At 28.0% G+C, this 11,112-nt stretch overlaps 2 protein-coding genes across 6 annotated transcripts in view; one reads left to right on the forward strand and one right to left on the reverse strand.

The window, feature by feature from the left end:
- LOC107163388 (protein arginine N-methyltransferase 3-like) overlaps positions 1-11,112 on the forward strand; it is a 32,097-nt gene that overhangs the window by 2,333 nt on the left and 18,652 nt on the right. For 2 of the 4 annotated variants that reach the window (XM_015510793.2, XM_089226527.1), the window contains exons 3-8: positions 517-650; positions 725-913; positions 1,464-1,651; positions 1,721-1,947; positions 2,061-2,420; positions 3,576-3,729. In XM_015510793.2, coding sequence (XP_015366279.2) covers positions 517-650; positions 725-913; positions 1,464-1,651; positions 1,721-1,947; positions 2,061-2,420; positions 3,576-3,685 — 1,208 coding nt within the window. In that variant the 3' untranslated portion in view covers positions 3,686-3,729. Of the gene's footprint in view, positions 1-516; positions 651-724; positions 914-1,463; positions 1,652-1,720; positions 1,948-2,060; positions 2,421-3,575; positions 3,730-10,006; positions 10,025-11,112 lie in introns of those variants that run through there. The other 2 variants (XM_089226526.1, XR_016191548.1) reach the window with 2 other exon arrangements.
- LOC107163389 (alpha-N-acetylgalactosaminidase-like) lies at positions 3,741-9,167 on the reverse strand. 2 transcript variants are annotated; one of them, XM_089226525.1, is made up of 12 exons: positions 8,111-8,411; positions 7,901-7,975; positions 7,675-7,818; positions 6,770-6,962; positions 6,146-6,320; positions 5,074-5,248; positions 4,925-5,019; positions 4,699-4,860; positions 4,443-4,640; positions 4,174-4,338; positions 3,996-4,077; positions 3,741-3,926 (listed from the first exon to the last, which is right to left on the reverse strand). In XM_089226525.1, exons 1-12 carry the CDS (start codon positions 8,235-8,237, stop codon positions 3,847-3,849), a joined length of 1,671 nt encoding a protein of 556 aa, XP_089082651.1. In that variant the 5' UTR covers positions 8,238-8,411; the 3' UTR covers positions 3,741-3,846. The 2 variants fall into 2 exon arrangements, with proteins under 2 accessions (XP_089082651.1, XP_015366280.1); XM_015510794.2 differs by lacking the exons at positions 7,675-7,818; positions 7,901-7,975; positions 8,111-8,411 and adding an exon at positions 8,876-9,167.

Here is an 11,112-nt window from a genome sequence, read left to right on the forward strand (position 1 = left end):
TGAAGGCGGAATTTGACGGCTATTAAGCTTTATCTTTCTTTATCTAATATTTTTAACACATATACTAATTCAATTTATCTAAATATTTTAATGCATATTTTTATATTTTTTTTTCGTTTAATTAAATATTATATTGAAATTCTACATTAATAAATATATTGTAATTCTACATTTATGTATTCATTCATATTTTTAACTATGTGGTACCGCATACGATATGAATACCAAAATATTCCGTATAAAATGCAACTTGCATTTAAATTTGCGCATTCCAAACAGGTTTTTTAAATTTTGCTAAAATAAGATATTTATATAGTAATATATTCGATGATAATTTAGTATAGGGTTACATACTAATAAGTCATTTTATTTTATTTTCTTGCTATTCAGTTATTCTAGTAAAAATTTTTCAAACTGATTTTAAACTTATATTTATTATCTTAACTATGTTAGGTATATTTCATAGGTACCTAAATATAAATAGTTATATTATTAATTGTTTTATTTTTGATTCAGATATTGATGATGTAGTTGAAGATGAAAAAGAATTAGAATCTGGTTATACAGTCAATTTTGAAAATAATCAGTTTACTTTATCATCTGAACATTTTAGCCATATACAAAATAAAATTCAAACAGTTACAAAACAAGTGAGTGCAATAACTGTTCTATTTTTCTTTTTCATTATTCTTATTGAAGTAATGTTTAATTTTGAAATTTTCAGTTGGAATTAAAAGAAAAAGAACTTGCAGAAGCATATAGTCAAATGCTTCAAATGAAAGATACACTAACAAAAGTTTTGGCTGCTCGGCCAGAAGATTCCATTAACACAGCATCTACTTTAAACTTAGAAGATGATCATGGTTATTTTGGTTCATATTCATCTGTTGACATCCATTATGAAATGCTCAAAGTAAATAATTAGTTACTTATTAAAAGGGCACAACAATAATAAATTAACATATTCAACGCCCATGTCAACACGTATTTGACATAGGTAAATGGGTGCCCATAGTCGGTGTGATGTAGTGGACGTACAGTAAACCTGTCTTGTTGTATGCTGTCTTATTAAAGCAGCTATAACCTATAGATTTCACATTTGAAATCTTACGTTGGCTATTTTATGTATTTGTGTAGTAGCCTAATCTACTTATTATACACGCAGCAGCAAATGCCTCCATGTTTGAATCGAAGGTGGTGTCATTGACACAATTATGTAAAAACGTTTCAGAACCTCAGGTTGTTCTCCAAAACAATTTTGAGAACTTCAAATATGAAACATACTTTGAAAATGTTTTGTATCCAAAACTTCTCCTGAACAGTTAAAGTGTATGAATAAATTCATACAATGATAACATTTACGAAGACACTTTTTTTTTTTTTAAACTATAATAAATAACATTAAATTATTTATGTTGAATTATAAGCAATGACTGTTTAATACATAAATTAATTGTTTTTAGGATAAAGTACGAACAGAAAGTTATTGCTCTGCTATATTACTGAACACACCTTCATTTAATGGTAAAACTGTATTAGATTTAGGCACAGGTAGTGGAATACTCTCTATGTTTATGGCAAAAGCACAAGCAGCTAAAGTTTTTGCTGTGGATGAAGCTGATATACTATACAATGCTACAGACAATTTTAGGTAAGAATTTGCAACATCCTTGTAAAAATAATACTAGATAAATGAAAACATATTGCATTCAAATTTCAGAGAAAACGGATTTGATGATATCATTGTCTCAATCAAAGGAAGAATTGAGGATGTCATTTTACCTGTAGAAAAAGTTGATGCCATTGTTTCTGAATGGATGGGATATTTTTTGTTATTTGAATCAATGCTAGATAGTTTGATATTTGCCCGTGACAAGTATTTGAATAAAAATGGAATCATGTTGCCAAATGAATGCAACCTATTCATCTGTGGTGTGAGTGATACGGGTGAGAATAAATTATAACTAAATTTAATCATTTAAGAGTACTTGGATCTTTGTTTTATATTATTTCATAATTTAAATTGTTCTTTAATTTACTTTATTTTAAACAAATTACAGATAGATATGAAGACATTTTGGGATTTTGGTCAGATGTATATGGTTTTCGTATGCCATCTTTAAGAACAGAAACCTTAAATAAAGCTCAAGTTGAAATTGTGCCTGTTGATCGAATTGTTACCGATGAATATAAACTTTGTACATTTGATATGTATACATGTGATACAAATTCTACTAATTTTAAAGTAGAATTTAAACTTAATGTTACAAAAACATGCTCAATGACTAGTATAGTCGGATACTTTGATTCAAGATTTGATAATGACAACACTGTGATTTTATCAACAGCTCCAAGTTGTCCGCCCACTCATTGGAAACAGACAGTATTTCTTCTGCAAGATCCAATCGATGTCAATGAAGGTAATTTTTCAGTTCTTAATTTGAGATTTGTTCAATATTGTGAACTAATACATTGGTTTCTAAGTAAAATTGCTTTTAATTCTTTTATATTTAAAATTAGTTGTAGAACATAAAATAAAATAAGATACTTTACTTAAAAATTAATTATATGCATATCTGGAGTCGGCATCTAATGTACACCCAATAATTTTACCCTCACACTTAACACAAAAACTGGTTGTTGAAAAGTTTTATATTTTCGGAGGACTCAGATATTTAACTTAATGCTCAGTATTATAACAAATATGTTGCTAATTTTTTTCAAGAAATCAATTATGATACATAATACATGAAATTATGATACATCTAAAACTAAATATATGTACCATACTTGATATCATTTGTAACATCAGTATAACATTATGTATTATTGTAAAAAAAAAAATTCTTATATACTTTTTTCTTTATACATTTTCTTTCATAGTACTCCAGGACATAGCTAATCAAAAACAAAATTCGATTCATTCATCACAGAGTTCAATTATACAATTTTGTTTTTGCTTTTTTTGCTTTTTCTTGTGATATTCGTAAATAAATGCTTTATTGGTACTTTTTTGTCAGTTTATTAGCTTTTTAATTGGTTTTTGTTAATTATACGCATATTTAACATTTACCTATATATTTATCTAAATTATTATTTTTTCATTTATTTTAATTGTATAATTATATATATTTTGTGAATTCGTAGTGAAATATTATCGCCTTATCGGAAAATATTTCTGAAAATAGATTCTTAGATTTTGTGATGACAGGTACCTAAAATATAATAAAACAGTTTTCAATTTATTTTTTTCAATATTTATAAATTGCACTTAGTTGTTCTAAGAATTAATTGGTGAGAACATATAAAAATGTGTTTAATTAATTATTTTTTGATTTTAAAAATATTTTTCAGATAAACTTAAAAATGTTTAAGTCTTTTTTAGTTACATTTTCCTGGTTAAATGCTTTTTTGTAGCATTATTGGCAATTTTTTGTAGGTTTATTGTTGGTTTAACCTTTATTGTAGGTTTTTAGTGCTGTATTTCCTAGACCTAATGATTTTATATAATTAATATTGGATGATTTAAAATAGTGAACCTACGTATTTATGTATGTTTTAATTTTAATTTATAGGTGATAAACTTATTGGAGAATTCCAGTGTTCTAGAAATATAAAACAAGTAAGATCTTTAATTGTCACAATCACTATAAATAATAAAACCTATACTTATAATGTATCTTAAGGATTTGTAATTTGTTTTGTTGACATAAATATTATTGAGCAAAATCTAAAGCATCTTTTTTGTTGATCACAAAGTTATTTAATGAATAATATTTAAAAAATATAAACTTTACAATCTAAAACTTATTAGTTGTTTCCATTTCCTGTGGGTATTCTTGATTATTACTTGAAGAATTGACTTTTGCTGTTATTAGTACATGGTAAATTTGAATTTTCTATGTTCATTCGCAAAAAAACCACTCCTGTGAAGATTTTCATAAAATTAATACAGTTAATTGTGTATTATAAATATAAAACCTTAATACATTTACCTGAAGGAATAACTCTAACTTTAACTGTTGTTTTTGGACAATAAATACCAGTGGTTGGACTTTTTTCTTTTCCAAAAAGGTTCTAAGAATCATACAATACAATCATATTATTTAACTGTTGATAATTAACATAAATATGTTTTATTGAATAAATTAATAAAAATATATTGTAACTCACAATAATTGAATATCCATTAGGATTTTTTAGACCTAAATCTTCTAATGTTATATTGTAGGGATAAGGAGCACCGTCAACGCGGCGGCTTACAAATGCAACTGCATACGAATGGTATCCATTGTTGAAAGGTTCAACTGGTCTAGTCCAAATATCAATACCCTTGTCCTAATAAAAAATATTTATTTTTATTCATTTAACTACCATAATTCTAGTTATAATAATAAATAATGGTATTTTATGTTGTAAATTTAATTTAAAATCAAACATACCCTAAACACTCTAGTGCCTTGTATTCCAAGTTTGTCTTGATTGACTTCAATAACTTCTTTGTTTTGTAAAATTTCCTTAAATTTTGGTTGTACATCTGTTAATTTGTTTGACATCAGCAATGGAGCAGCCAGTATTGCCCAGATAGCCATTTGTGTTTTACTTTGATCGTATGTTAATCCAAAGTTACCAATTAAAAGCTAAAAATTCAAGTTTTATATAAATATATAATACAAAAGTTTTTAAAAATTAAACTACCATGTCTGGATCATTCCAATGTCCAGGTCCAGCATATTTTGCCCAAAATTCTTGTTTTTGTGCAAAATAATCTGCGATTTTGATCATACTTTCCCATGAGTCATCAATATCATCGTAGTTACGCCAAAGATTACAATGTTTGGCCATTGATGCGTAGTCAATCTGTTAATAAAATTTATAATTTACTCAACTATGTAAAATATTATGTACACATCAAAATACTTACTAACATTCCCTTTTCTTCTTGATAAGCTGGCCAACTACAAGAATACACCATTGGTCTTCCAGTGTTATTTAAATGCCTCCCGAATTCAGGATAGCCTAAATGAATAATTTTTTAATTTAAAACTTAATTTTATATAAATGCTTCATCACCTTTGTCCATGTGTCTAACATTTGAATAACATCCATCTAGTTTGACATAGTCAACATCCCATTCTGCAAATGTTTTAGCATCTAACTCTTCATGCCCCAATACTCCAGGATAACCTGCGCATGTTTTAGTACCCCAGTCTTCATATAATCCAAACTTAAGACCTTTAGAATGTACCTATTGACAGTTATATTAATTATTAAGAGAATGGAGAATGTCAACATATTATTTGTTTTGTTTTTGCTGACCCATGTAACCACACTCAACATGCTGCCAAATTTGCATTCAGCAGTACCAATGACCTATTATCAAACTTTAAAAAATTACCTATGTTTATACGTTGATTTTCTTATAATATTTTAAATTCTATACAAGTTATGAAGTAGATATATAAAATATTTAAAAAATGTTCATATTGCGAAAAGGGTGATATATAAAAAATCCAATAAAAAGCGTCAAAAATGTTCTTAGCTAAGGATTGGATATGATGGTTAATCATATTCAAACCTAGTAGTATACTCATTTAATTTAAATACAGATAAAATTAGAATGTTTAAAAATACTTGAATACTTAGCAGTAGTATTATTAATTGAATCATGCAACCCACCAGTTTTTAGGGATAGTGGATAATTTATTGTCAATTACATATATTCGTTAATTCTTACCAACAATACATAATGAAATTCATTTTATGAAATTTCATTCCTTTTTTTTTTAAATTCCAGTGAGATCAATTTGAGAAATCTTGTTATATTTTCAAAACTATGGTATATTTAAATTAAACATTTTATGAATTTTTATATTGAAAACATTAAAATTTAACATATTTATTTTAAATCCCTATAAACAATGTTTATCATTTAAAAACATTTGTTTAAAGTCTAGAATCCTAACTTGTTTTCAAACTCCTTATAGAGTAATTTCATTGACCACTATTCATAGTGTTGGAATGAAAATGGTTCTTTTTAGCATGAAAATCAGACCTATTCGAAACCTATAATAAAATGTCCTACTACTGGATGTCAAATATCCTATTTTGCATGTAGTATTTTACCTAATACTGTGTTACTCACATAGTCTGATAATGCTTTAATACCGCTTGGGAACCTTATTTTGTCGGCTTCTAATTTTCCATCTGCTGATCTGTTCTTGGCTAACCAACAGTCGTCCACAATAACATAATTATAACCCAATTTAGAGTAGCCTTCACTAACCAATAAATCCGCTGCTCTCATGAACAATTGTTCGCTGAAAAATATATTGTTCAACAATTTTTAGTAAAAAATGAAATATATCTAATAAAAAGTATCTAGTCAAATGCAAGTTTTATTTAAACTGTTTTTTAAAATGGGGATTTGATTTTTTTTCAATACTACAATTCAAACATTTAAAAAAATGTAAATTAAAGTACCTAGAATATATGTTAATTTGAAAAGTATTCTGTACAATATTATGCTACAAAAATATGGATTGTTATTAATAGAGCTTAAAAATAACCATTATGAAAATATCACGTGTTTTTCAAAACTATGTTAAAATACATAATATATTGTATATACTTATACTTATATTATAAGTTCTAAATTTTCTTTAAAGAAGCTCCAAAATTTACTTGACAAATTAATTAGACATCTTAAACAGTTTACCCCCATTGGCCCCATTCATCACCCTACGATTTTTACTAATTTGATACTGACTTGACACAATCATCGGGGTATGCTTCGCAATCCGTGATGCATCTGTATCGCTGCCACGCGAGCCAACCCATCGGTGGTGTGAGAGCGAGTCCATTGTCGAGCCCGTCGATGCCTAATATCATCACCACGATGATCAAACTGCAGCAAGCCCATCGTATCACTGTGGTGATCATTCCGACAGAAGCTTTTTCACCTTAAACACGTTTATTATAATATAATTGAAGGGGTCAATGGATAAAGGTGTTAACTAACATTTTTGAAATTGTTCACAAACACAACTTTTGTAACTAAATATTTGTAAGCCATGGAACTTTTTTGATATTCAATATATGAAATTACTTATAAGAGTATTAATATGGGTCTAGGGGTCCTCTGTAACATACTATAACTTGGATATTGTACTTCCACCATGTAACTAAAAAACCTTATTTAACACCTTTATCCATAAAATAATGGTATAAATATGTAATAGGTACTGTGAATAAATGAGTTATAAGGAGAAAATGTTTTTATAATTTATTTTTAATAAAATACATTATTAATCAAAAAACAATATAATATAACTTTTATGTTTAGAACTTGAAACACCAATGAAAAAAAAAAATTAATTAACTTTTATCAAATATTAACCAAATCAATATTTATAATATTACTATGAATAATACTTGTACTTAGAAAAACAGAATATAATAAAATTAAGCTTATGATAGAAAATATTGTTCATAGATTCAAATAGAAGCTTTCTTCTTTCCAAATTTACTGTAGTGGTACACTTTAAGCGACATTTTGACATACACAGCTGACCTTCATTAGCACACTTTGCTGGAACAATCACTCCTTTTTGTGTTGTATACTGTTTGCCTGTTTTCCTTTCAATAGTTGCTTTTTTTCTTTTATATACTTACTAAATGTATTCAAATCTGATCCATTAAACAACAATTTCCTTGATGAGGCTAGTGACTCATAAGTAGATAAACAATTATTATCATTTACATTCTCTTTTGGACTATCTAATATAATATTGGCACTTTCAATATACCCATTATACCCTATGATAAGATTTAAAAATGCATGAAATATGATAAAATGAGTAGTAGTAAGAACATACTAATTATTAAAAATATATTGTACCCGAAGAAGTTTCTGATATTGCTTGTACAGAACTGGGGTTGTAATCATCATCACTCGAATATTCTTGAAAAGAATCTTTAAAATACAATTTTAGAAGTTATTAATTATTTTCTTTGTAACATTAAATTATTTTTATCAATACCTAGTGTTAATATGTGTAAATTTATCAATAAATAATAATTAATAGTATAACAACAAAATATGTTTTACCTGAATCACTGAAAAGGTTTTCTTCCAAATTATTTTTAATTTGGTTCTTAGGTCTAGTTCGGCTTAATGGAGTAATATTTTGGATTTCACGTGCTTTATCCACTAGGAATTTAGCTCGAGAACTCATAATGTGTAGAGTAAATAAAACATAACACAATAAGATAACTATTTTATTGGATAAATTAATCCAAACCAAATACAACACAAAAACCACAGTTTTAATGTAAAAATATAAAATAAATCAAAACGAACGCGACGTACGAACCGATCGCGATAATCAATATCAAACAAACAAAAATTGTTAATAACATTATTATTTGATAATAATAAAATTAACCAATAACAATAATTAAAGTAAAAACAATCCACGAAGAAAAGTTGTTATAATATTTGCAGATAATGTCTAAAAATACATATACAAAATAACACCGAAATTTAATTCAATAACAGCATGGATAAAGGCGGTAATATCCAATAACACTTTGTTCTAAGGAGTTAACATACACTACCACTTTTATCCACTACAACTAATGATTAATTCTTCTTATAACACTCTTATCAATTTTTTATTTTGGTAACTACTAAATAAAACCATATCAAATTTTGATATAATGTTTATAACATTATAACACCTTTATTCATGCAATAAAATGCATTTTTGAAAAAATGTCAGTTAACACCTTTATCCATTGACCCCTTCAATTCAGGGAAGACGTTTTTCTCTTTTTTTTTCTCTATATTTTGTGTTAATAATAGTTAACTTACCTATTCACGTTCTCTGGTCAAACCGTCGGGTTGCACCTCGACTTGCACCAAAAATGTACAGCTGCAATGCGCGTCTTATACCGAATATTATATTATGCTATATAGACGTCCGACTCGTTTTGAGTACTTACGACGATTGTGAATTTCAGTGTAATACTATATTGTTGTACAATTATTTATATCGACGAGTGGTCGGCCGCTGGATCAGCACAGTGTTGTGTGTACAATACTCGTTATTGTAGTAACACACTACCCGAGAGCCACCCACCAGATTCAACCGGTTTTTTTCAACACGCTGTCGCCTATAGATTAGGAGACACTATGTAGTAATGTGGTATGCGCGCGTGCACATACATAACAAATCATCTGTAAAATGTTTCGAAACCGCTGTATTGAAAATTTGAAGTCTTAATTGCGCCATAGCACACAGATTAAAGATAAACCTTATTAGTTACTATTATTCGACCTATGGCGAGAATCGTAAAACTGTGAAAAATGAACAACTGCCAGCTGTAGCAGCATTACAAATCATAACTATATACTTATTGGTTAACCTGTATTAATGTAGTTACTATAGTATCATATACTTTTTTTTATTATTGTTTGTCGTCTTAGGTAATAAAACAAAAAATACCTTCTTTATTATGTAAAGTATTACACTATAATAGCATACCGCCCGAGTGATATTTAAATTTTGAGGTATAGGAGTATTGTAAATTGAGTCTAGAAAAATACAGGTAGTAGGAAAGTTGGGTACCACAAAAAAAGATTGTATGTCCCGAATAATAATTTAAAAAAAAAATTATTATTATTATTATATATATCAATCATATTATGTTCTCATAGTACTCAGTAAAAACTTCATTTATATTATTGATTTCATAAACTCGAATCAGATTATAATATTACTGTCGTATTTATTCATCATTCACAGTATTATAAAAATTAAATTAATTTTAATTTTTTGAATTAATTTGTATTTATTTTGTAATATTTTTTATCAATATAATTGAAGTACCTATTTAATAATATACCTAATGAGACTTATTATTTGTACAAATTAAATAGGTAAATAATAATATATATAAATATAATAATACCTAATAATGAAATTGATTTTTTTTTAATTAGTAGTCGGGACCTACAATCTTTTTTCTCCGGGATCCAATTTACCTACTACCTGTTTTTTCCCAGGACTTAATTTACCGAGTAAGTGTGATTTTCTGATACTATTACCATGACTGTATATTATATGTATGTGTGACAAATGATTATAAAAATAAATTTATATTTTTATGCATTATGTATACTTCCCTACCTCAATGGATTAAGAAAAAAATACTTACGAAAGTTAATAACCCGAGAATTTTATGTCTGTGGACTCATAATAATAAAATTAATGTGGCTTGGTGAGGCGCGGTCGTACGCTCAATCTGCGGAAACGCACTGAGCGTACGTATACCGGCCGCAGTTGCTAGCTCCCGGATGGGTGACCACCCGGGATTTTTAGCAACATATCCTTGCCACACTTACACAAACACGTGTTACAACCCTACCCAATTAAAAACCTACAAACAAACATACAAAAATAATCCCTACCGTACCTCCCCACACCCAATGACCTATGTTGCCGCGGGTTCTCCTTACAAAAAAAAAAAAATAAAATAAAATAAATATTGTATTTTAATAATATCCTTTGGGTTTCGGCTATTAAACTCTATGTGCGCAGTGCGGACAAGACACAGACGCCCTTTGATATTTGACAAATGCTAATTGGAAATTGAAATTATTTGAATAACATGATTGATCGTCGTAATACATTATTGTACAATACAGGGTGATTTTTTTATCAACCCAGTGATCTTAACTCCTAAATAGTCACTTTTTAGGTAATAGCCAGTGGCGTGCGCAGGAATTTGGTATGGGGGGGATGTCATAAATAAAAATGTATTATGTTTATGTTGATGAACTAGAGATCCGAAATCCACTCGTTAGAAGACTAAATAAATAAACTACTAAATAAAAGCCCATGGGGGGATATATCCCCCATCATCCCCCCCCTGCGCACGCCGCTGGTAATAGCATTCGGTGTATGTATTCAGTGCAATATATAAATGGAGAATTAGGCAGTACCGTTCTATTAACTTCTAAGCGTTGTAGAACTTTCAACTTGCGATATTTTAAGAATTTGAAATTGGATGCGTAACTATATCAAAAAAATTGTTATCTTCGATAAA

The sequence above is a fragment of the Diuraphis noxia genome, unplaced genomic scaffold, assembly GCF_037042655.1.
Source record: "Diuraphis noxia isolate RWA-SAM2 unplaced genomic scaffold, SU_Dnox_SAM2 contig0004, whole genome shotgun sequence".
Classification (NCBI taxonomy): domain Eukaryota; kingdom Metazoa; phylum Arthropoda; class Insecta; order Hemiptera; family Aphididae; genus Diuraphis; species Diuraphis noxia.

What these genes read in the sequence shown, in the direction of transcription:
- LOC107163389 (XM_089226525.1), bottom strand. Translation starts at nt 8,237, where the DNA reads ATGAGTTCTCGAGCTAAATTCCTAGTGGATAAAGCACGTGAAATCCAA. An exon ending in ATCAGATTTGAATACATTTA is followed by an intron (nt 6,963 to 7,674) that starts GTAAGTATATAA and finishes AACGTGTTTAAG; the next exon opens with GTGAAAAAGCTTCTGTCGGA. An exon ending in CTAATGGATATTCAATTATT is followed by an intron (nt 4,078 to 4,173) that starts GTGAGTTACAAT and finishes TATGATTCTTAG; the next exon opens with AACCTTTTTGGAAAAGAAAA.